Raw genomic sequence first — 26,070 nt, forward strand, 5'->3', positions numbered from 1 at the left:
CTGAAATCTGCTACATAGTCCAGGCTAGGCCAGACTCTCAGAGATCCACCTGTTGTTGCTTCCTGAGTACTGGGATTAAAGGCACCCCATGCACCACCATGGCCAGCTTTTTGTCTTTGTTGTTTATAGTGCTGGGAACTGAGCTCAGAGCCATCCTCGGGCTAAGCAAGTGCCTAACCACTGAACTAGATCCCCAACCCAGTAAATGAAAGGGTTTTCTTGTTGTTGTAGTTTTAAGTTTCTGCTTGTTTTTTGCGATGTCTGTAGTTCAAACTGTCCTCAAACTTGTGCTCCTGTCCGAGCCACCCCAGCGCTGGCATTACATATGGAAGCCATTGTACTGATTTTGTTTTCTCAGAGAGAGTCTCGCTCTATAAGCCAAGCTGGCCTTAAACTCACCATCCTCCTGCCTCTGGCACCCAAATACCGCGGTGGTTTAAATGAGAAACTTCCTTTGTAGGCTCATGTGTTTGAACACTGGGTCCCCAGTTGGTGGTGCTGTTTGGGGAGGTTTGGAAGCTGTGGGAGGTGGAGCCGTGCTGCTGGACGAGGTATCACCCTGAGGAGAGCTCGTTCTCATTATCTCTTCTCTTCTCTCTTTCTCTTCCCTTCCTTCCCCACCGCCCACCACCCCACACCCCACCACCATCTCACCCCTTCTGGGGTAAAGACAAAAATATGACCTTTGCCTCCTGCTCCTTCTGTGCTATGCTTTCTTTCCCTCTGGAACACTGAGGCTAACGCCAACCCTCTCTCTCTTCCTTCACTTACCTCTAGTCATGGAGTTTCATCACAGCAGCAGAGACGCCAAAGCAGACCCCACGCCTGTCTTCCCTTGACAGTCATCCGTAAAGAGCTGTGCCTCGTCCATCTGCCTTAGGATTGGACCCGACCCTGCCGCCGCCGCCGTCGGTAAGTGTTTACTCTCTTATCACAGCTTTCAAGGCTGCTGCTGCAGGGTTGTAAAAAGAATGCCACAGAGTAGCGAGGGCTTTGGGAACTTTTTTTATCTGTGGGTTTTGTGGGGGGCGGGAATCACAGGCATACTGACGGTAACTTTTTTTTATTCTCTCATTTTTTTCCCATCTTGGCTTCTCTGTCTATTTTCTCATGTTGGCTCCAGCTCTCCTTTGTCTCAACAGCTATATACTTCAATAGCCTCTTTCATGCAGAATACAGGAGTTATATTTTAAGGTCACATTTCAGAAAACGATAAGAAACAGCCAATAATCCTGTAATAAATCTTAGCTCTGTAATTGCTGGGGCTGTAATGTTGCAGCTGCAACTCCAAAGAAAGATCCAATTATTGTTATCTATTTAGAGAGATAGTGAAACTCTTGAGGGGTCTAAGAGAAATAAGAAATTTGTGCATACATCCTATATTTCTAACTGTAGTAACATTTTAAACTAATGTAGCTGTGTGGTCGATACACGAGTGTGTGGGTTCATGCGGTCCATGGAAATAAGACACAGAGGCATCTTAAGAATGAATCTAAGCCGGGCGGTGGTGGCGCATGCCTTTAATCCCAGCACTCGGGAGGCAGAGCCAGGCGGATCTCTGTGAGTTCGAGGCCAGCCTGGACTACCAAGCGAGTTCCAGGAAAAGGCGCAAAGCTACACAGAGAAACCCTGTCTCGAAAAACCAAAAAAAAAAAAAAAAAAAGAATGAATCTAGCCTGTCATGGCTGCAGGGGGGTCCAGCCTCGAAGAACTGAAGCACTCTTCTCTTCACCTAGGGCATATTTATTTACTCTTTTTTACAGTTTAGATAGTTAATTTCCATACCTTCAGGGCAACCCAAAAGGAGCTCCCAGAGACCAAATGCCAGGTGCAAATTACTTGATTTCTCAGGTACCTCGGTTTTCTGGGTTTCCTGGACCAAGTTTTGCATAGGCCTTTGATCCTTGGGGGACTCTCTGATCCTTGACTCTCAAATAAGATTCACATAGGGTGATAAGAGGAACAAAAGGTAAGAGGAACAAAAGGTGTGGTTAAACAAAGCAAGGATCAGGGCTAGGTGCTGCTCTCTGGAGCCAGGCCAGGAGCTCAGCAGGAATGCCACTACAGATGCCCCTTTTATTAAAAATAAATAAAAAACAAAAAATTACTATCTTGAAGGTTATGCAGCCTTACAGCAAATATAGCCTTCTTTCTATTTGTCTTATAATCTTACGCAAGTATATTAAAACATTTTAAAGCCACTAAAGTCACTATAGCTAATACAAGGGCAACACCTACTAGAATAAGAAGTCCATTAAAGTGATTCGTAGGATTGAATGAGACTATAATATCTGTTAGATTTTCCATCATATCCATTCCTGTTGTATCAGGTAACTTTTTTGCAAAAGTTTTTTTGATTTCTTTCTGTAAATCAAAAACCATTTGAGAAGAATTAGGGTGACCCAACAAATGCATTCTAACCTTTTCCCAATCATATTTGCTCTCATTAAATCTTAAGGGCGTGATACAATAACAAGAAACATTCCGATCATATTTTAATTTTAACTGCTCCTTTAAAATCTCTAACTGATCACCTAACAATACAACAGCTTGCCTTAGTTCAGCTAACTCATTTACTATCTCATTATCAATTTTACTTTGTTCAGTCCAAAGTTCTTTTGAATGCCTATGTCAGTCTCTAATGAATTCAGTGGTTTGGATTTCTTTATGAAGCACTACTCCAGCCGTCACTGTCGTATCTGTCAATGCAATGATTCCCATAATAACTGCAACCACCAGTCCAGCCATACGACGTGTTCTTTTTAGTACTCTTTCAACGAGCTTCTGTACCAGGATCATCGCAGGAGAGTCTTGCCATGGCCTTGACAACTTCACTGGTATCCAGATTGTTGGCCTTGCTCTAAGAATATATAAACTTTCAAAGGTTAAATTTAAAAACATACTAGAATTAACACAGATACGAAGGGTACACCATCCACAAGTGATGCTGTAATTACTTGGGTACCATTGTACAGGCCCCTTTAATAGCAAGTAAGGTAATGGGACACATGCCATAAAAGGGTGGCTTTGAGTTAGTCTAAAAGACAGAGTGTACTTATCATCTTTAATGTTTGATTTTCCTTCTCACGCCTTAAGAGGGTGGAAGGCACTTGCCAATTTCCACAAGTTAGTCTGAATTGAATCACCAAATTGCAGGAGAGGCCTTGCCATTCCAACTCCATGCCACTGAATAGGTCCATTAACAGAAGCATTGATTTTCGTAGTTCCATTCAAATTATACCGTTTCCGTCTTCACTCTGAGTGAGAATATTTCCCGTGAGGGGAGCCGTAAGGGCTCCAGTGAATGACGTCTCCATGGAGACACTAATTAGCACTCGAGGTTCCCACTCCTACACTGTTGCCGATGGACCCAGTCAGGTTCCTTGTTGGTCACCCTCAGCTCACAGACCGGTAGATTTATGGAACCAGTAGCATTAATCTCCTGCCCTTTAAAGCCAGATAAAAGCATATAAAATTTATTATAACAATCTTGGGTAGTATTGACTATGGACAGCCATACTTGAGAGGTTATTTTTAGGCATTGAATTCCATTTCCCATGCAAATAGGAATTCCTTGTTCTCCAACAGTGTAATTGTCAATCACTCTACCCTCCTCCATTGGCTGAGCGGGACCTCAGCTGTCATAAGGACCAGGTAGCCAAGATTTATTAACCACTACAGGAATGAATATTCCTATCTCCCCAAAACATTTTGTGATTAACAGAAATGCCAAGCTTTCTAGAAATGTTTACAGAAAGAGAGCTATGTCATAAATGCTTTGATTGGAACTCAGGTTTACCTTAAATTTCTTGATATGAGCTCATTATGACATTCTCCAAAGGCACAGTGACAATAAAGGGTTTTTTTAAAAAAAAGATTTATTTATTTATGTATTATGTATACAGTGTTCTGTCTGCATGTACCCCTGCCCGCCAGAAGAGGGCACCAGATCTCATTACAGATGGTTGTGAGCCACTATGTGGATGCTGGGAATTGAACTCAGGACCTCTGGAAGAGCAGCCAGTGCTCTTAACCTCTGAGCCATCTCTCCAGCCTCAATGAAAGGTTTTAAAATCTTGAAATATATTTTTTTATCCTGCATGTAACTTCTGGTTGTCTAAGAACACCTACAGCCCTCGTTAGGGGCTACAGACTCAAGATATTTATTTTTTTGTAGCCTTGACTAGTCAGAATATATTTTTACAAATTGAAATCAGGAATGTGTGCAAAGACAAAATCATTTGCCAGCTAGCAATATTTGGGCTTTTTTGTATTTATGACCTAGGCTCGCTCCGTATGTCCTTGTGAACTAGACTGCTATTTCTGGGAAAGTATATCTTAAAATCCATTAGCAAGGCATCTGGTCTTAATCTAAAGTTACTTTGAAGCCTTAAATCAGCTGTCTTAGAGCTGGGGAGATGCAACTGTTTTCTTACGTCAGCCTGAACTCTGAATTTAAACACTTCTCAGGGACTTATAATTCCTGAATTGTGTAGTATTTCTTTGCATTCATATTTATTCATTATACTCTGTGTAAGCTAACATTATAGATATTAAATGGACAATACAGCTTTATGAGGAGTCATCTTTTAGACAGTCCACAGAATAGAATAAATGCCCACAAGATTGAGATGTAATCATGAGATTACATGTACACATTACACGAGATTACACCTTACAGTCTAGGTGGTGGGGAGATTCCACAGCTGTTTTTGCACATGGGAAATTACAAGCAGAAGCAAACAGTATTCAGTCTGTGGCCTCATAAGCCTTGCTTGAACGAGGTTCCTCCATCAGAGGATTATTCATCTGGTGGGTTGACACCTGAATATAAATTGCCATCTGCTGTATTATGCCATGGCCCATGACACTGTCTGAAGGGGCCCCACAGCACCTGGAAAAGTGGATCCACGGTGCCATGGGAACAGGGGCCCAGACACCCACACATACAGCAGGTGAAACCTCCTCGAAATCTTTATTGCTCTTAGCATTGTTGCTATACTGGAGGCTTCCTCGGCTCAGGCAGTTGCTGATGTCCAAGGTCAGAAACTCCAAGAATAGACAGAACTCCCTGGGAGAGGTGGGCTTTCAGGATGATGTCATGCTCTCTGTCTCAAATATTAATGTAACAGAGCTGGCCATCAGAAGGCACCCCACGAGGATGCTGGAGATGCTGAAGCCCAAGGCCAGCCTGGAGTTCCTCTGCGCTCGCCTCCAGTCCCCGCTGTAGTTAGCTTCCCGGGTCTGTGGAGGTGAAGGCCACGCAGGCAAGATGGTTTCCAAGAGGAAAGAGGTGAAGGAAGGGGAATCCCTGGAAATCCGGGCTCGGTCCCCAAGAGAAGAAGAAGTAACCAAGAAGGGGACAGGATGAGAGAGTGGAGCTTAGCAGGACCCAGGAGCTGAAGGAACCAAAAGGGGCATGCAGCCAGATGGTGAAGAGGGAGGGAACGGTCCCCATGGGACATGAAGCGGTACTTGAGGGAGAAGAGCGGGCGGGAGGGGGATGTGATCAGGAGCCGGATGGTACTCACCTTAAGGGAGAATATCAGGGCTGGGATCGCCAGCAGGATGCAGAAGCAGAAGGAGGTGACGGAGAGACACAGATAATCCTTTGCCGGGGGAGGCAAGGCAATCAGCATGACCGGGACAGACACAGGGGGCGGTTGTTGGGCCCGTTTCCCTGACGGAGCCTGAGATTCTAGGTTCTTGATTTTGGTCCCAGGAGCCATGGATCCCAGCCTAAGGAGGGGATTCTGGGTGAATAAAAGCTGTGCACAGAGGGTAAAGGAGTCGAGAAGGGGCATCCGAGATCCCTAGAAAGGAGAGTCTGAGCCAGGCCCGGTGGTATAGGCCTGTCATCCCAGATGTTCAGACTGTACCACAGAATGTGTTGACCTTGTCTCAAAAGAAAAAGTAAAAAGAGGCTGAAGATTTAGCTCAGTGGTAAAAACATGTGGAGGAGCGGGGGATATGGCTCCGCAGTAGCAGGGACAGGTGGGGGCATGACTCAGCAGCGTCAGAACCCTAGCCTAAAATCCACCAGTGAGAGGCAAGAGGCAGGGCTCAGTGCTATAACTTTGCAAACATCTGGGCCCAAGCCAAATGAGGTACAAGACACTGATGATGCCATCCCAAGCCAGGGATAGGACGACATCTAGAGTCCACCACACCTCCATGGTCCTAGGGAATAGACTTGCTGGCCCCATATCCCCTCCCCCTGCTTCCTGGAATCCCCTTCCTGTCTCTTTCCTTCTTTTAAATCCTACTTCTTCACACACACATACACACACACACACACACACACACACACACACACACACACACACACATACACTTTGCTCCCTCATTGTCCATAACTCATCACAAACCCAAAGTCTGCAGGTCTTCTCTTTACTCTTCAGTTCCTGAGATAGCCTTGCCAATCTGAGTCACTGGGTGTGGCCTCTCTAGTGCCCACTACTTCATAGTGCTTAAATCTGATTGGTTCAATGACTGTAAGGGGCATTATTCAGCCACACCTTTTTCTTCATACTCTTGTGACTGATGCTTTGAGTCAAGGAGCCTGCATTACAGTTAATGGCCTTTTTGTTATCCCCCACCCCACCCCACCCCACCCCACTCCCATTTGAACTGATTAACTCAGTGGCCAGTGTAAGGGTCTCACTCCCAAGCTGAACAGGAGCCTGTAGGACAGACAGTACTGCTGATCACACCATGGTAACATCCTGAGATTTATGCCCAGGCCACAGAGTGACTCAGGCCAACAAGTTCTTGGCTCTCCAAAAGTTCACAGCTCATGGGAAAGAAAAAGGAAACAAACAAAAACACAAATAAATAAATAAATAAATTTTATATATATATATATATATATATATATAGAGAGAGAGAGAGAGAGAGAGAGAGAGAGAGAGAGGAGAGAGAGACAGAGAGACAGAGAGACAGAGAGACAGAGAGAGAGGCTGGAAAGATGGCTCAGAGGTTAAGAGCACTGGCTGTTCTTCCAGAGGTCTTGAGTTCAATTCCCAGCCACCACACGGTGGCTCACAACCATCTATAATGAGATCTGGTGCCCTCTTCTGGCCTGCAGGCAGAACACTGTATACATAATAAATAATAAATCTTTTTAAAAAATGAATTAACAAAACTAACTGTGAGCCAAATGTGAATTTGAATTTAACTGTGAGCCAAATACGGTTTGAATTTAAAATGCCATGCTCACATTTTGAACACTTGGTCCCTGGGTTTGCGGCGCTGTTGTGAAGGTTGTGGGAGTTTTAGGGAGTAAGACCTGGCAGGCAGAAGTCAGTCTCTGGGGCAGGCCTCTGAGGGAGTTCCCCAGCTTTACTGGCAGTGGCCATGTGAACAGTGGCTGGTTCCGTGGTCATTGATCCTGCAGGCTGTATGGTACTGAATAGCAGTTTCCTCCCAACTAAAAAGATTTCCTCCTGGAGGTAGCCAGGGCTCTTGAGATAAATAGAAGCTCACATGTCTGTGTATAAGGTTGAGAGACATTAAAAGATAATTTTGGTAGCATAAGTTAGAATAGAAAGTGAGTTAGGTACAACTTTTTGGACTCACCAAGATAGGATAGATATGGTGTATTTTCTCTGAATTTGTCAAATGTTAATGGACTGGACACTGTTGATGTATTTATTGCCTATATATATTGTATATAGTTATTGTACTTACTGTATATAGTTTTTTTTACATTAGTTATGTTCTTTTTATTTTAGACAAAAAGGGAAAATGTGGTGATATTTTGTTTGTGCTTTAACAAATAAAGCTTGCCTGAAGATCAAGGGGCAGAGCTAGCCACCAGAGGCCAGGCAGTGGTAGCACACACCTTTAATCCCAGCACTAGGGAGGTGGAGACAGGAAGTGATATGGCTGGGCAGAGGGAGGAGTATAAGGTGGGAGGAGACAGGAGCTCAGCCCTCTTTCAGGCTGAGGAGCTGGCGAGGTAAGAGGTGGTGGCTGTGGCTTGCTATTTGTCTCTCTGATCTTTCAGCATTTGCCCCTATATCTGACTCCTGGTTTTTATTATTAAGACCAATTAGAATTTGTTCTAATGTCTGTCTGAGAGAACCAAAACTTGGAAGACTCTTGAGGGCCCCTCCCCAGAAGTTAAAGGAGTACACAACTATAGTAGAATGTAAGCACTTTCTTGCTGAACCAGGGTATCCTGATATGGTCAGTGGGAATTAAAACCAAGTGAGGTTGGAGGGGTCTCATTAAGACTGATGTTGAGACAAGTCTATTGCAAGCAATCAGAATCTTTATCCCCTTATCAGAAACAGATTATAATGGCAGTTTCCAGGAAGAATACAATTGTGATTGCCAGGATACAGTGACATTTGCAAGTCATACAAGGTACACATGATTAATACCTAAGACTAATTGTTCTGCCAAACTTCTGTATCAGGGCCCAGACCTTAGCACAACTGACTCCATGATGGAAGTGCCATTCAGGTTGTAAATCTCAGCATGTAGACAGCACCACCTGCCAAAATGCAAACAAAGACCTAATCCGTCATAGTCCATAGTTCTGGGAAAGTCTCTAAATGTGCTAACCTTGCTTTTTGGCTTCTGTAGTTCTGCTTCTGGCTAACTGTTCTTGTTAACTGAAGTTTATCAACCCAGGATATGGTTTTTTGCTATGAGCCGCATGAATATAGTAGGAATTCAGCAGAATATGGTAAAGCTGTACATGGAGGAATCAGGGGAATTCTTCCAGAGGAACCCAAATCTCAAGGAGTATTTGGTGTTATTTGGCTTTTAATAATACATCAGCTGTTTCCTGCTATGAATTTCTTGTGTGCTCTCATACCTTCCCCAAGAACTTCTAACAGTGGATTTTATCTCATACTAGCATCCAAAGCCAAAAGGCAGACAGGACAAAGCATTTCAGACCAACCACTGAGTCTCTCAAATTAAGGTAAACACCCTTATGGAGACAGGCTTAGGAGACAGGCGATGTTAGGGGCATAGCTGTTTCTTGTGCAAATGAAGCTCAGACCCTCCTTTCTTACACAGCCTTAGTGGTATTTATACTAACATTATAGACACCTAACGTTCTACCTAACCACTTTTAAGAATGTAGTTTGAGCACATAAATTCCCTTTTTCTGATATATTAACTGATTTTAGCTCTTAGTTAACCTTCTCCCTTACCACTCCCCTTTTGGGTTGTAAAAGAAAACCTGATAGTCACTGCCTGAGGAAAACTCTTATCTGCCTTTACGACCCTGTAAGAATTCAAGCCTGGTGACCTTGCCTTAGCCAGAGCATTGCTATTGCATGGGTACATAACTGTAAACCTCAGAGACTTGGGGACTAGATTGGAGAACTGGATGGAGAAGTGGAAAGACAAAGGGTAGATGAGGAAGAGTCTGATGGGGAAGAACTAGGCAGGTGAGAACGAGATGAGAAAGACCAGGATGGGGCAGAACTAAGATGAAGGAATCACGACAGCACTTGGCGAGAATAGTAGATAAAGGTAGAGAGAAATCCAGCAAGAAAGGAGCTCAGCATGAGAGCAGAGTAGAAGCTGTGTAGAGAGAGAACTGACTCAGAAGAAAAAAGTGGATGGACTAAAGAGTTTTGCGCACATAGATTGGTTAGTTAACCCCTCAGATTTATCAGCCACCGGTAGTGTCTTTTCTGGAACTCTGGGTGAAGGCTATCAAGAGGCAGAACCCCAATAGCCTTCCTTAGTTTTTGTGCTTAAAAGATCATCCTGAGAAAGGCTCAGTGGTACACCGGGATCCTGAACACCCATTGTAGTCAAAACCGGCTAATGAAGACTTTCTATTGAAACCCATGTACACGTGGTCTTTTCTAGTGAATAACCCCCAACACTTCTAGATGCTTCTCTGACTTCTAGGGAATGCAGAGATACCTAGGTGGTCTGAAGGCTTCACTGACTTGGGGAGTGCCTTGGTTTCTCAGGAACTGAGCACCATGCCGTGCCTTAGGAGCCACGGACTCTAACCTGAAAAACCTATGACACATGCCTCTCTCAAGGCAGCTAGCTAACTCCATGGTCCCCTGCAGGAGGAGATACTGGCAGCCTTTTTGGTTTGGGACAGCAGAAGAGAAGCTACCTTTCTGAGACAATTTCTTGGGCTGTTGGGTTGCTGGGCTGCCTATGAGCTGTGCAGAGGGCTCCCGAGTTGCAGCATTAGTTGGGCATTTCCTTGATGGTGCAGCAGCTTTGGAGTTATCCCTGTTCCTTGTAAAGAACCCCTCCTCAACACCTGAGTAGGCAAGGGGACTCAGGCAGGCCCAAACATGGCCAACACAACTCTAGTAGGCTTTGCGCTTCCCCCATCTCCTCTGCCTTGCTGAAAACCATTAGATTACATTCCTAAAGCTGGCCACAAGGTCTGTTCCCTCATTTGGCCACTTCCTCCCCATAAAGCTGATTACCAAGCTCCAGCTATCAAGATATTTAGTCCAGCAATCAAAAGCCCCCTTGTGGCTGCCCCTCTGGGCTAAATAAATCTCCTTTGTGCTGAGAACTTGGTCTTGGAGTGTCCTGTGCCAATACTGGTCCTTTCATATTGGAAATCCGGTCTCAGCTTTACTGTGCCAAAGGTCCCATACATGCTCTGAAGAGTCAGCAAGAGCTGCAGTGTTTATGGTTGGTCTAGATTGGACTCACAACTGTGTGTAACTTCAATTCCAGGTGACCCCATATCATCTTTTGGTATCCACAGGCACTGTGTGCATATGGTACACAGACGTGGAAGCAGGCAAAAATAAATAAATAAATAAATAAAGATAGATAGATAGATAGATAGATAGATAGATAGATAGATAGATAGATGATAGATAAATGAACTGAACAGCACAGGGTGCATGCTGACTTTGCATCCCACTCTCTATTGCCAAAGCCCCTTCCACTTTACCTTGAGAAGAGAGACCCTTGCCATGTACCTGCTCTGAGCATCAGCTCAGTTTCTGTAAAAAACATGAGCAGACAGGAAAATTTAACCCACCAATGACAGATGGATGTTATCCAATCTAGACACGGGACTAGGACTAGGTTCCGTTGGTCCTTTCATCAGCCTCTGAGAAAGCCTGAGATCGGTCTGGCTCCCAACACATGCAAGTGTTGTGGGATATTTGATCACACTGTGAACCCTGACATTGTGTTAATTAAATAAAATCAACCTTGGGTCAAGAGGCAGACTAGTTCACAGGAAGTAGCCCTAGAATAAGAGGGAGTCAGGAAAATGTATCCAAATGTATCTAATGGTTTTCAGCAAGGCAGAGGGAATGGGGAAGCACAAGGCCTGCTAGAGAAACGCACAGGTGGGGGGGGAGACGGGGGGGGGGGGGGGACTTTGAGTCTGGCAGCCTTTTTGGTTTGGGACAGCAGAAGAGAAGCTCCCTTTCTGAGACAATGGCTAAGAAGGAAGGTCAGCTGGTTGGTTGCTCCTTGGCCTCTCTGAGCTAGCAGGTTTTCACCCCAGCCTCTGACTCCCGAGTCTTTATTGGTAAAATTGTAAGATTGAGATTTAGTTTAAAAACAACAGGAAAGCCTGTGAGGTCAGATGCCAGCCAGTAAGGCAAAAGCATGTCATCACCTACATGAGAAAAAGCTAAGCGGGGACTGGAGACAGGGTTTAGCTTAGAATTCTCTGAAACCCCCCTCAGCCAGCAGAATGAGATCTGTGGGAGTCAAGAAGGCAGTTTGGTTCAATACGCCTAAGTAGCTGGTGTTGGTTCTAACTTCAGGAGTCTGGCCCAGAATGTTTTACTGCAGGTGTGTTTAAGCACAGCACCATTTGGTGAAAACTTTTCAGGTGATAATTAACTCAATCCTGTGTGCACAAAAAAGCACACATAAAATCTCTCTGAGGGACAAAGTAAGCTGAATAGAGATCAGGCATGACTACACAGAAACTCTGTGAAGTATATGTGACACCGTCTATAGGTTCTGTGGATTGACTGAGAACAACAAGCTCCTGATAAGGGTCTGGGGAGGATCTGGTCTGGAATCTCACACACACAAAGGTTGCCAGGCTAGAATGCACATCCCCTCCCAGACTTCTGGGCAGACAAGTATTGAATGCCTTCCCTTGAAGAGACAACCCTGTGTACCAACATTCCAGGTTCCCCTAGTGCTTATTGACCACAAGGACCTCATGCCCCCTACAGCTTAGGAGTTGAGAGCACTAGTTGCTCTTGCAGAGGACCTAGGTTTGGTTCCCAGTACCCACATGGTGGCTTACAGTCATCTATAACTAGTTCCAGAGCATCAAATACCCTCTTCTGGCCTCCATAGTACCACATGCATGTGTCACTCAGACATACATGCAGACAAAAACAAAAAAAAACATACACATAAAATGAAAATAAATGACAGTTTGTCAAAGGTTTTTTGTTTGTTTCTTTGTTTTTTGTTATCGTTTTTGTTTTTAAAGTGAATTGCCTCTCCCAGTGTGCTTGCTAGTCTGGTTTGGTTTCTGTTACACTCTTTTAACAAAAAGAATTGCCTTGCCAAGCTGCTTTCACTCTGCTCTTGTATTCCTTTGTAAACACAATGAGTATTCTTTGTTTTTAACAGTAACCATTTGCTGAAAGCAGCCAACATGTTGAAAATAAATATGCATGCCTCATGTTGGAAACATATGGCTAGAGTGTGATGACATGTTTGCAGTTTTGAATCCTGTCTGAGACACTGGAGAGAGAGGGGAAAGTAATTCTTTTCTGTTGTATGGTGGTTTGAATGAAAATGGCCCCATAGGCTCATGTTTGAATACTTGGTCCCCAGTTAGTAGAACTGTTTGTGAAGGACTAGGAGGTGTGTCACTGGGGGTGGGATTAGAGGTTTCTAAAGCCTGCATGAGGCCCAGTCTTGCTCACTCACTCTCTACCTCCCTGAAATGTTTGGATCAGATATGAGCTCTCAACTACTTCTCCAGCACCATACCTGCCTGCTGCCACGCTCCCTGCCATGATGATCATGGACAAACCCTCTGAAACTGTAAGCAAGCCCCCAATTAAATGCTTTCTTTTATAGGTTGCCTTGTTCATGGTGTCTTCTCATAGAAATAGAACAGTAACTAAGACATCTTATAAAACTCCTAAAACATTCTGTAAAAAATGATCGCTTATTCCTGTTTGATAGGCATGTACTATTGCATACATAAAGAACAAAGCCCTTCGTTAGGTATGGACACAGATGTCAGACATGGGACAACAGACAGAGGCAGATGGAAGATACAGAGAGAGAAGTAGATAGTTTAAACGGGGCTTGCTCTTGGTTTAATCTACTCGGAGAACCAGATTCTTTAGTGCAGTACTACCATAGGGCTACATAGTGAGACTTTGTCTCAGGACAGAGGGCGGGGGTGGGGGGGAGTACAGATATGCCACTGAAGTGTCTCTCTCTGTTGGCCATTTCTTGGATGGATTTTGGTTCCATGTTTTCCTTGGCTTTGTCAATCATCAGAAAAAGTTGATAAATATTTAAGATGAACGGAAAGTACTTCTGACTCTAGACATCTTCAATTAGTGGGAGTGGGGGTATTTTGGAATAATCCTTTTGTACACTGTGAAGAAGTGTCACTCTGACTGGTTTCATAAAAAACTGAATGGCCAATAGCTAGGCAGGATTTCCAGGCAGAGAGGACGCTGGGAAGCAGATGGGCAGAGTTGTGAGGAAACAGCAGGGAGGCAGAGCAAGCAGGATGGCTTTACAAAGTAAAGGAAACTGAGTCACATAAACTAACATCGATTAAAAGATGTCGGTTAATTTAAGTTATAAGAGCTAGTTAGAAACAAGCCTAAGCTCTCAGCCAAGCTTTTACAATTAGTAATAAGTCTCTGTGTCATAATCGGGGAGCCGACGGTCCCAAGATAAAAGTCTGACTACAGGGGGGCATACTACAAACTTCTCAACTGGGACCTATGGTGATATTTTATTTGTACTGAAATGTGATTTTATTTGTATGTTAATAAATAAAGTTGCCTGGGGGTCAGAGCTAATAGCAAGCCATAGCAAAAGCTGGGCAGTGGTGGTGCAAGGCTTTAATCCCAGCACTTGGGAGGCAGAGCCAGGCAGATCTCTGTGTGTTCAAGGATACCACCAGCATGGAGACACACGGCTTTAATCTCAATACCAACCATAAAAGATCTGGAGATCATAGAAGATCTGGAGGGCAGTGACAAGGAGGTCATGTGGTTGGGTTTACAACCAATGAGAAGGCAGAATAGAAAGTCAATAAAAAGGACAAACAGACAGGAAGTAGGTCTCTTGTGGAGGAGGACAGCAGCGGTAGTGAAGGGTAAGGTTTTTAGCTCTTAGCTATTGCTCTGACCTCTTGGGCTTTCATCTCTGAATTGGCTCTGTGTTTCTTATTTAACAAGACGGTTACATCTACAGGGACCATTGTTGTTGCTGGAATTAAAGATGAGTCAGAGTGTAAAGGTATCTGCCACCAAGGCTGATGACTTGAATTCAATCCGTGGATTCCACGTGAAGGAAGGAGAACCAACCTGGAAGTTGTCCTCTGACTTACACACACCACACACACACACACACACACACACACACACACACACACACACACACGCTGTGGCTCATATCTCACCCACAAATACACAAATAAAATGTGATTTTAAAAATCACTAAATGAATTTTATCTTAGATTAGGACAGAACCTACAAAAATTTCTGAAATGGTTCTAAACATACTTTTTTTTTTTGGTTTTTCGAGACAGGGTTTCTCTGTGTAGCTTTGCGCCTTTCCTGGAACTCACTTGGTAGTCCAGGCTGGCCTCGAACTCACAGAGATCCGCCTGGCTTTGCCTCCCAAGTGCTGGGATTAAAGGCGTGCGCCACCACTGCCCGGCTCTAAACATACTTTATATTAAGTATTTAGTGGCAATCTCAACAGTGATAAGGTAGAATCAAGATACTGATCAACTCAGAAATACTGAAGACACCATATGTCCCACAGTATAAAACACTCTGCCATTTAGTTCTTTATGTAAAAATAAGCATGCCCACTTTATTAGTATGCCAAGTTGCTTTTGTCTTTAATAAATAATAAGATTATATGTTGTCATAGTTTTGTCAACTTGACACAATCCTAGACATCTCTTGGAAAATGGAACCTCAACTGAGGAACTGCCACCATCAGACTGGCCTGTGGGTATGTCTGTGGGGCATTTTCTTAGTTGACGATTGATGTGAATGGGCCCAGCCCAGTGTTGGTGGCACTACCCCTGGACAGGAGGTCCTGGACTATATAACAAACTAAGTACATGGTAATCAAGCCAGTAAGCAGTATCCTTCCATGGCTTCTGCTTTGGTTCCTGCCTCCAGGGTCCTGCTCGAGTTCCTGCCCTGACTTCCCTTCATGACAGACTGTGATGTTCATGTGTAAGCCAAATGATCCTTTCTTCTTCCCCAAGATCAGTTGGGTCAGTGTTTTACTACAGTGACAGAGAAACAAAACAGGACAGAAATACCACCCAAGAATCATTTTTAAGTAACCTTATGATTTTTATTAGTACATGTTGTATTTATAGACCTATTTTTATGCACCTGTGTACCCAGAGACAGATAAAAATTTCTCACTTGGGGCTGGAGAGATGGCTCACTGGTTAAGAGCACTGACTGCTCTCCCAGAGGACCTGGGTTTGATTCTCAGCATCCACATGGCAGCTCACAATCATCTGTAACTCCAGTTCCAGAGGCTCTACCTCCCTCTTCTGGCCTCCTTGGGCTCCACGCACATGGTACACATACATACATTCAAGCAAAATGCTCCTACTCATAAAATAAAAATAAATCTTTTAAAATTTGTATTTAATTGCTCAGGCTTTTTGCTTTGTTTTGGCTTTGTTTTGGTTTGGTTTTTCTCTGTGTATCCCTGGATGTCCTGGAACTCACTCTGTAGACCAGGCTAGCCTCGAACTCACAGAGATCCGCCTGCCTCTGCCTTCTGAGTGCTGGGATTAAAGGTGTGCGCTTGTTAAAAGGGGCCGGGAATATAGCTTGGTGCTAGAGTGCTTGCCTGGTGAGTGGGAGGCTTTGTGTGTATGTGTGTGCATGCATGTGTGTTAAGAGTCTACAAGTGTGGACTTCAAGTCACTTTGGCTTTCACAGAATCCACTTCCCAGAACTGCCAGCTCAGGGAGCCACCCAGCTGATTGCCAGTGGCACTGTAGGAGTGTCCACTGGTGGTTGTCACCTGAATCATTAATCACTACGTGGCTTGAAAATCATAATTCATTTTCCTGTGGACCACAACAAACTCCCATAAGCTTAATTTCTGACTTGTAGTTCTGTGTATCAGTATGGCCGACTCTCTGGTCAGGACCTCCTATGGCTAAAAATAAGGTGCCCCTATGCTGGGTCCTCTTCCAAATGAACATGGTCATGGCTGAATTCAGAATCTTGCTGTGCCTGGCTGCTGGTTGGCTAAAGGCTGCTTGCATTCCTTACTTTGTGACTCCTTGCAGCTTTAAGACCCAAACAAGCAACTTTCTCTTGCATCCAGCCCTCAGGCCCCAAGCCTCTTTTGTCAATAAGACCAAGGCCCTTGTAAGAACTCATTTGGTTATTTTAGCCTTGTCTGAAGAATTCCTTCGTAGCAGGGAGCACTTAAGTAACTGAATGACTAGGAGGAGGTAGTATATTTGTGAGGGAGCAAGAATCTGAGGAGAACGCCCTCCCAAAAGGTGATTTCTGGTGCCAATTGCATTTTTAAAAAACTGTTCTGGGGGACTGAAGCCATTGAGCTATATCTACATTTAAGTGGTATTCCACTTTAAGACAGTTCTCCCAGACACACAACCAAGGGGGCATGTCTGCAGTCCTGGCACTTCAGAAGGCAGAGAATGGATCAGGAGAATCAGGAGATCAAAGTCATCCTTGGCTATGTAACGCATTCCAGGCCAGCCTTGACTGTATGTAATCCTTTCTCAAATGCTCATATTATAGGTGGCCACACCTCCTATGGTTCTTATTTATTTAGAAGCAAGATTTCACTATTAAGACCTGGCAGGCAGGGGCTGGAGAGATGACTCAGTGGTTCAAAGTATTGACTGCTTTTCCAGAAGACCAGAGTTCAATTCCCAGCACCCACAAGGCAGCTCACAACTGTCTGTAATTCCAATTCTAGGGGACCCAACACCCTCACACAGACATACATGCCAGTAAAACACCAGTGAACATAAAATAAAAATAATTAAATTATTAAAAGACCTGGCAGGGAGTCTTGAACTCACTGTGTAGACTAGGCTGGCCTCAAACTGATCCTCTTTTTATTTATTTATTTTGAGATAGGATCTCACTATGTAGTCCTAGAGCTTGCTGTGTAGACTATGCTGGCCTTGAACTTACAAAGATTCACCTGCCTCGGTCTCACAAGTGCTGTGATTAAAGATGTGCGCCACAACGCCCAACTAAATCTAGCTTTCTTCCAGACTTATCTACCTGCTCTTCAGAGGCCTCCCTTGCTCTATCCCTCAGCACTCTGCAGAAGAAAAAGACAAGACTCAAGTCTTCCCCACAACCAATCCTTAAAGGTGCAGGAGGAACAACCATCTCACAGCCTAGCTCCACCTTCCTAGGGCTGAGGTGCCTAAAAGCAGCGGGACCACGCCCACTTCTTGAGAGCAGCCAATCAGAACTAGAGGTGCTCTTAACTCCATTGTGAAGAATGGTCTTAGACTGTAGAGCTCTTAAGATTCTGAATAGAGCCCCGGGAGTGCAGTGGGATCTGGCTTTCTGTTTTCAAGACACCAGGATCTGTCTTTGCATGAAAAGATCATGGCTGCAGACCCAGGTCCCAAAGTTAGGGTGCCTCTAGACCGGCCACAGACTTCAGAGGAACTGGCATTTTATGCTCGGAGTCACACAGTCCTGACGATCTGTGCACTGCTTCTTTTCCCACCCTTTGGATTGTTAGCCATCTTCTTCGCCCAAAAGGTAAAACTATTGCCCAGACATTGCTCATCCTGTCCTGTGCTTACCACCTGTAACTGCTCCCGTGGTCTAGGGTCAGGCTCTCCCCACAGTTGCTGGAGGGCTCCAACCCTTCTTCCAAGATCCTCAAAAACCTATACCCATGCTCCCACTCTTACAGACCAAGGAGGCTAATCAGTACAGCGACTGGGAAGATGCTTATCTGAACTCAGCTCGAACTATTTGGATTGATGTAATTGGCATACTTGTGGGTTTAGGCATCATTTACTTTTGTGTCCTGTATGTGTGACCCAGCATCCTCGGGCTCACCCCCTACAGACAGACATGCCCACTTAAGACACCGACCAACCACCTAGAAGAAACTCAGTGCTCCAGATATCCCTTAGCCAAGAAACCCACCAACCTAAAACCCAAGCAACCTGCCAGGCCAAGAAATCCAAGGCCACCTGCCTGCACCACATCAGCTCACTGTCATTTGGCCTTCACAGCTGTCTCCATCCACCATGGAGGCCCACACTCAAGTCCTAAACCCGTGTAAGTCACTGAGCTGCTCTTTCCTGAAAAGAAAAAAAGAATCATATTTCTTAACCCAATAAAGTCGAAGGGAATATTCTGACTTCGCCTGTGTTTGTAGAAGTTTTTCTGGTCAATAATGGTTTCACTGGGGCTGAGTTTGCTTAGATCCAGTGAAAATAAGACTGCAATAATGGTACCAGACACTGTGGCACAAGCCTTTAATTCCAGAATTTGGAAGTAGAGGCAGGAGGATTAAAAATTCAAGACCAGCCTGAGCTACACAGTGAGTGAAAGACAGCCCTAGGATACATGAGACCCTGACTCAGACCAACGGAAACAAAACGATAAACAATGTCATAACGGGGAAGCCCAGAGCCATGGCAATGGGAATATATGGGTTTCCATCCTCTCACCGCGCGCCATGATACTGCATGTCCTGAGGGCTGGAGGAGATGGCTGAGGTGTCTAAAAACACTTGCTATGCAGTTCTGATTAGCAGAGTTCAGTCTGGATGCAGGGTAATCTCAGCACTCCTGTGGTAAGATGGGAGGTGGAGGCAGGCTGGAAGCTCGTGGACTAGCTGGCCTGGAGTACACTGCATGCTAGTAAAAACAAGAAAGATGTTGCCTCAACAAGGTGAAAGATGAGGACCAAATCTCAAAAGTTATCCTCCGACTTCCACACACAAATATTTTCAAAAATAAAAACACTTGCGCCGGGCGGTGGTGGCGCACGCCTTTAATCCCAGCACTCGGGAGGCAGAGCCAGGCGGATCTCTGTGAGTTCGAGGCCAGCCTGGACTACCAAGTGAGTTCCAGGAGAGGCGCAAAGCTACACAGAGAAACCCTGTCTCGAAAAACCAAAAAAAAAAAAAAAAAAAAAAAAAAAAAAAAAAAAAAAACACTTGCATGTCTTTGATTTCCTGAAGCTTTTTTCTTTGTAAAGCATACATACAAATTACTAAAGCAGGAGTACTTGTAGAAATCTGAATGAATTTTCACTCTCTGCATGACTTCCCTTTCAAGCTGAGGTGCTAGACTTCTGGTGTCTCAGAGCAGGAAAAGAAAACAGAAACCTTGACCAGTCATAGTGGCACACGCCTTTAATCCCAGCACTTGGGCAGAGGCAGGTGGAGCTCTGTGAGTTCGAGGCCAGCCAGGGCTACAGAGTGAGTTCCAGGACAGCTAGAGCTACATAGTGAGACCCTGTCTCAAAAACAAGAAAAGAGGGGGCTGGAGAGATGGCTCAGAGGTTAAGAGCACTGACTGCTCTTCCAGAGGTCCTGAGTTCAGTTCCCAGCGACCACATGGTGGCTCACAACCATCTGTAACGAGATCTGGTGCCCTCTTCTGGCCTGCAGGCACACATGCTGTATACATAATAAATAAATCTTTAAAAAAAAAAAAAGTTTATTAAAAAAAAAAAAAAAAAAAAACAAGAAAAGAATCCTGTAATCCCAGAATTTAGAAGGCAGAAGCAGAAGAACAGAGATTTCAAGGCCAGCCTGGGCTATATAAATGAGACCTTGTCTCAAACAGAAGACACACACACACACACACACACACACACACACACACACACACACACACACAAATCAAGAAAACAGGAACCTCTTCCATAGTTTGAAACCCCAACATCAAACCTGTAAGAGGCAAAGGGGAACATGTGAAAGAATAACAATGGATTTCATAGGGCTGGGGAATATAGCTGGTCTAGCATGCACGAAGTCTTGAGTTCAGTCCCCAGGACTGCATAAACTGAGTGTGGTTGGGAATACTTGTAATCCTGAAAGGGAAAAATCAGTAGCCATCTTGAGAGATGCTCCCCCTACAAAGGTATTTGCTGACCAGCAGTTTTAGAACTGACCAGAAGTTGAGCACATGGGAAGATAAGGCTGGAACAATGAATCTATATATCCTGGACTTGGCAAAACAGGACATGGGGAGTAATGGACTCAACTGACCAGAAGTTGACCTTATGGGAAAATAGGGCTGCGACAATAAATCTGAATGTATAAATCCTGGACTCAGCAAAAGCAGGACATAGGGAGTAAAAAAATTTGTCTCTGTACATACTCTGAATCCCATTAGCTATCAGTAACCTCATGCTTATAGTTCAGCCAGTAACTTCAAAGAACTACCTCACCTCTAGCCCTCTCGTCCAATCCCGAGATATGTAACCCTCTGCACGTAAACCTTTCCTATATAAACCCCTTGAAGTGAGTGTTGGACATGGACCAATCCTGGGCTTGCTTTGTTATTAATAAACCCCTTTGTGCTTGCATTGGGTATAAACCGCAGACAACAGTCCCACAGCCACTCAGACTCAACCAAGTAAACATAGAGACTTATATTGCTTACAAACTGTATGGCTGTGGCAGGCTTCTTGATAACTGTTCTTATAGCTTAAATTAATCCATTTCCATAAATCTATACCTTGCCACGTGGCTCGTGGCTTACCGGCGTCTTCACATGCTGCTTCTCATGGTGGCAGCTGGCAGTGACTCTCTGACTCAGCCTTCCACTTTCCAGAATTATTCTCCTCCTTGTCCCGCCTATACTTCCTCCTGCCTGACTACTGGCCAATCAGTGTTCTATTTACTAACCAATCAGAGCAATTTGACATACAGACCATCCCACAGCATAATCCTGTTCAGGGGGTTGTGGTTCCCTACCAAAAAGTCTAACCCAATGGTTTCAAATGTGGTTTCTCACCCAAAGTCTAGACCAATAGTTTCAAAAAATCACCTTGCCCCTTATCCCTTCTGCCCAATCCCAAGTTGCCAATTCCCAGCTTGTGGTTTTTCCCTATAAAAATTCTCTACACCTGGGCTCGTGGCCACTGCCACATTTCCTTCCATCTGCCATGTGGTCACCCAAGTTGAACCTGAATAAAAGGACCCTTATGTGCTTACATTGGGAACCAGCTCCTTCATGGTCTCTGGGGGTTTTGAGAAACAGGTACAATAGTCTGAGACCCTGTCTCAACACACACACATACACACACACACACACCATAGATAGATAGATAGATAGATAGATAGATAGATAGATAGATAGATATCAATAGATATAGATGGTAGGTAGGTAGGGAGGTAGGTAGGTAGATAGATAGGCTGGTAGGTAAGAAGGTAGATAGGTAGGTAGGTAGATAGATAATATTGTTTAAGAATACTTCCTGCTTTTGCAGAAGACCAAAGTTCAGTTCCCAGCACCCATGACGGTGGCTCATAACTGCTTGTAGCTCCAGCTGCAGGGGATCTAATGGCCTCTTCTGCTCTCCACTGACACCACACACAATTGGCATACACGCAGACACACATTCACACACAAATTTAAAAAAATAAAAATAAATATATAAAAAAATCTTGGGCTGGGCACTGTGGGGAGTGCTTTTAATCCCATCACTCAGGAGGCAGAGACATATGGATCTCTGAATTCTGGGCCAGCCTGATCTAACAGAGGGAGTTCCAGGACAGCCAAGGCTACACAGAGAAACCCTGTCTCAGGAATGTAGTAGAAATTCTAAACAGTCTTAGTAAATAAGAAACACAGAGCCAAATACAGAGTTAAAGCCTAAGAGATCAGAGCACCAGCGAAGCCCAAGACTCCCTTTAGCTTACCAGTTGCTGCCGTCCTTCCCCTGAGAGAGAGACCTTCTTCTGTGTGACCTGTCTTTTTATTGCCTTTCTGTTCTACCTTCTCATTGGCTCTAAACCCAGCCACATGATTTTCTCGTCACTGCCTGTCTATACAGACCTCCAGGTCTCTATGGTTTGTACTGGGATTAAAGGTTAGGGTCACCGCTTGGCTGTGTCCTTAACTACGAAGAGACTCTGCCTGCCATGTGATCAGATTAAGGGCGTGTGTCACCACCACCAGACTTCTGCTAAATGACTTGCTTTTAGCTCTGATCCCCAGCCAACTTTATTTATTAATATACAAATAAAATCACATTTCAGCACAAATAAAATATCACCATACAGGAGGGGGGAAAAGGAAAAAGAAGAGGAGGAGGCAGACCCCTTTGCACCTTCTGAGGTTAATTTTTCAGCCTCCACCCACTTTTGTACTATGAAGAAGGAAGCACAGGACTTGAGTCAGCTAAGGAGTCCCAACAGGAAAACAGATCAGCGCGATTTGACCAGGAGGTGAGCAACAGTGCCGCCTGTTGGTAGTTAGATGCAATGTCATCTCTTTTTTTTTTAACCTCACGTGTGTTGGGGTGTATGTCTTTGTACCGAATACATAAGTGTGCGCCTGCCTATGAGTGTTGGAGGTAAGAGGTCAGTATCTGCCTCTGTTGTTCTTCACCTTAGCTTTCTGAGACAAGGTGTCTCACTGAACCTGGAGCTTGCCATTTGGACTAGACTGGCCCAGTGGACTCCCAGGACCCACTTACTTCTGTGCCTTAGTGCTGAAGTTACAGAGAGACCATAGCCCTGGCTCTCTACATGACTTTGGGGACCCAAACTTACACTTGTGCAGCTAGAGGATTCAAGGCTAGCCTCAGCTACAAAGCAAGTGAGAACACAGCCTGGGCTACCCAAGACTTTCTCAAAAACAAAAACAAAGGAGGCAGGCAAGGGCGATGGTTCAGTAGGTAAAGTGTTTGGAGTTCAAGTGTGAAGACCTGAGTTCAAATCCCAGTACCCACAAGAAAGCTGAACACGGGAGTTCGTGCCTCAGGCTTCCACTGTGGACAGAGACAAACACACAGACACACATCCGTACACATAAGTATAAAAAAAAAATCTTTAAAAAGATAGTGGATTCTTTTTGAGTCCTTTCTCTTCTCCAAAGGATGGTGAAGGGGGCCCTCTTTATCAGCTAAGCCATCTATCTCCCAGACCTTTTTGTATTTGCTTTCTGTGACAGTATCTCAGGGAATCTGGTTGACCTTGAGTTCGTTAAGTAGCCGATACTGACCTCGAATTCCTGATCCTCCTGACTGCCTCCCAAGAGCTGGGATTTCAGGTGAGTTTGAAGCCATCCTGGGCTTTATGAAATCCTGCCTGGTAAAAATAAAAATAAAAACTAGAAATTTGGGATATAGCTCTATGGGTAGAGTGCTTGCCTAGACTTCAGAAAGCCCTGGGTTTGATCCCCAGCACCACACAGAGGCAGCAAGAGGATTATCTGCAGCTACATAGCAAATTGAAGGCTAGCCTGAGCTACATGAAAGAGATCACTGACCAGAGGTACTGGGGGTGGGAGGGATAAATGTCATGGCTGTGTGTGTGTGTGTGTGTGTGTGTGTGTGTGTGTGTGTGTGTGTGCAGGAATACACACACACACAGGCACCCTCAAGCACACTTAATGCAGCCTGAGACCCTGAGGCCCACATCACTCTTACTTCAAATGTCATTTCTAAGCTTCAAGGTGCCCAGAAGGAACCTGTAAATAAGCAAGGAACTTGAAGAGAAAGTCTATTTACAAACCTGTTTTCAAGGTGGAACCCAGAATTCTCAGGCTGACCAATAAGTAGCCAGGACTGAACTTCCATTATAGCAAGCATCCAATAGAAGCAGAAATCGGCCTGGGACTTCTTGTTGCCATAGAAATCGGCCTGGGACTTCTTGTTGCCATAGGAATCTCTATTGAGCTGCTTGTAGCCAAGAGCTTGCCTGGGCCAGGGGTGTCAGCTCCAGGTACCCACTGGGAATTTGTGAAGGTGGCAACAAGTAGGCCAGGGAGAATCAGGGGGGAAAAGGGAGGCAGACAGGGTATCCTGAGGCCCTGGAGAGAGTGTTGTTCACAGGGAGAAAAGGGTCACTGCAGGGAAGCTCCTCCAAAAGGACCAGGAAGGAGTTCAAAAGGAGGCGAAGGCTGCTGGAGAACTTAGGAGCACTGGCTGCTCTCCCAGAGGACCAGGATTCTACTCCCAGCACCCCATGGCAGCCCACAGCCATCAGTCACTGCAGTCAGGTGCTCAGATGTACCTGCAGACCAAACACCCATCACATAAAATAAGACCTAAAATTTTTGAAAGGTTAGGGAAAATGTGTTAGTTAGAAATGGGGAGCAGCTTTATCAGGAGACTTAAGAGGGTATAGGCAGACATAGGGGTGTCAGAGTTTATAGAAAGGATTAAAGGAGTCACGTGATGAGCTGGGGGAGGGGTTTATGGGTAAACAGCTAAGGACTAGGGAGGACCACAGAGGATTTGTAGGAGGAAGAGGTAGGGGATCTTTGAGAGAACTGTCTGTGGCCGAGTGTTTTAGAGGGGAGTGGAGAATTTCTAATGAAGGTTTTACAAAAGTGATCATGAGTTGTATTTGGTTTTGTTTTCTGTTTCATGCCTGTGTGTAAGTGAAAGACAGTGGTGCACGCATGCGCGCGCGCACACACACGTATGCGCACTCATGTGGAAACCGGAGGAAGACATTAGATGTCTTCCTGTGTAACTCTCCATCTTATTCAGGGTCTCTCACTGAACCAGAAGTTTGCCAATTTGGCTAGGCTAGCTGGCCAGTGAGCTCCCGGGATCCACTTGTCTTCACCTCCCTCCCCCACCCATGCTGGGTCACAAGCACCTGCAGGATTTGAACTCAGTTCCTCACGATTACACAGCAATGCCCTTACATATTGAACCATCTCCCCAGCCGTGTGTGTGCGCGCTCTCTCTCTCTCTCTCTCTCTCTCTCTCTCTCTCTCTCTCTCTCTCTCTCTCTCTCTCTCTCTCCCTCTCTCTCTCTCCCCCCCTCACCCCCCCATCACCCCCTGTTAGCATTCAAGTATTACCTAACCGGCACCTTGGGGACCTGGCCAATAAGCAGGCAGTACTTTGGCCTACTCAGGATCCTGACAACATCATCCCGCATAGCTCAGCTCATTTGTGCATTTGCTAAGTCCCCTCTAAGAGCAAACCCCTCCCCTTTTTCTCTCTCTCTTCCTCTCTCTTCCCACCCCCTTTTCTTCCCCCTTTCCCATCTCTTCTCTTCCTCTCCTCCTTCTTCCTCTTCTCTCAGCTCGTGTCCCCCTCACCACCACCCCAATAAACTTCCCATGTGAGCGCTGCCGCATGGCATGGGTGACTTTCAGCTGAGCCCCTAGGCCCCAAGCCGCCAAGGCTGCCCTTTTTAAATTATAACCCCCACTCTTTCTCCTTCCCTTTCTGAGACACAGTCTTACTGTATATCCCTGGCTGGAACCCCAAGAGATCCACCTATTTCTGCCTTCTGAGTGCTGGGATGAAAGACATGTGTTACCATGCTCAAAGAGTGTTAGCATTTAAGCATCTGTACTGCCCTCAGAGTCCTGACAGGATATATCCTCAGCTGCAGCCACTAAGAGCACCCCTGTGCGTATATAAAAGGAAGGCCTTGCCCACCTCCGTCTGTCTCTTTCTTCCCTCTCCTCCCCAGGGACCAGGGACTGGTCTCTGCCCCCTTCTCTCCACGTCTCTCCCTTCCCTCAGTAAACCTCCCACATGGGCCCTGTTGTGTGGTGTGACTCCTTCTTGCCGTTGGTGCTGTGACTCGGATGGGCTCTCCCAGCAGTCTGAGACGTGCGGGGACCCTGGAACCTGGGCCGCCTGCGACAGCCCTACTTTCCCACCTAACGGATCACTAGGACTCTCCATCCAACACCCATGACTGTTTTTG

The 26,070-nt window shown here is 45.2% G+C and overlaps 3 protein-coding genes across 6 annotated transcripts in view; 2 read left to right on the top strand and 1 right to left on the bottom strand.

Moving 5' to 3' along the window:
* Positions 1-798: 798 nt before the first annotated feature.
* Pmis2 (PMIS2 transmembrane protein) lies at positions 799-18,564 on the top strand. The gene is made up of 3 exons (XM_052761960.1): positions 799-912; positions 17,447-17,982; positions 18,071-18,564. The coding sequence occupies exons 2-3, from the start codon at positions 17,793-17,795 to the stop codon at positions 18,235-18,237; spliced, it is 357 nt and encodes a 118-aa protein (XP_052617920.1). The 5' UTR covers positions 799-912; positions 17,447-17,792; the 3' UTR covers positions 18,238-18,564.
* Positions 800-26,070, top strand: part of Haus5 (HAUS augmin like complex subunit 5) — a 46,455-nt gene continuing 21,184 nt past the window's right edge. For all 4 annotated transcript variants that reach the window (XM_052761780.1, XM_052761781.1, XM_052761782.1 and 1 more), the window contains exon 1: positions 800-912. The gene's annotated coding sequence lies outside the window, so the exon portion shown is untranslated. The remainder of the gene's footprint in view (positions 913-26,070) is intronic.
* LOC128124995 (uncharacterized) lies at positions 1,124-11,289 on the bottom strand. The gene is made up of 2 exons (XM_052761925.1): positions 5,532-11,289; positions 1,124-5,244 (listed from the first exon to the last, which is right to left on the bottom strand). The coding sequence occupies exons 1-2, from the start codon at positions 5,802-5,804 to the stop codon at positions 5,089-5,091; spliced, it is 429 nt and encodes a 142-aa protein (XP_052617885.1). The 5' UTR covers positions 5,805-11,289; the 3' UTR covers positions 1,124-5,088.

Source organism: Peromyscus californicus, unplaced genomic scaffold, assembly GCF_007827085.1.
Source record: "Peromyscus californicus insignis strain IS unplaced genomic scaffold, ASM782708v3 Scaffold_4__1_contigs__length_199733344, whole genome shotgun sequence".
In the NCBI taxonomy this organism is placed as follows: domain Eukaryota; kingdom Metazoa; phylum Chordata; class Mammalia; order Rodentia; family Cricetidae; genus Peromyscus; species Peromyscus californicus.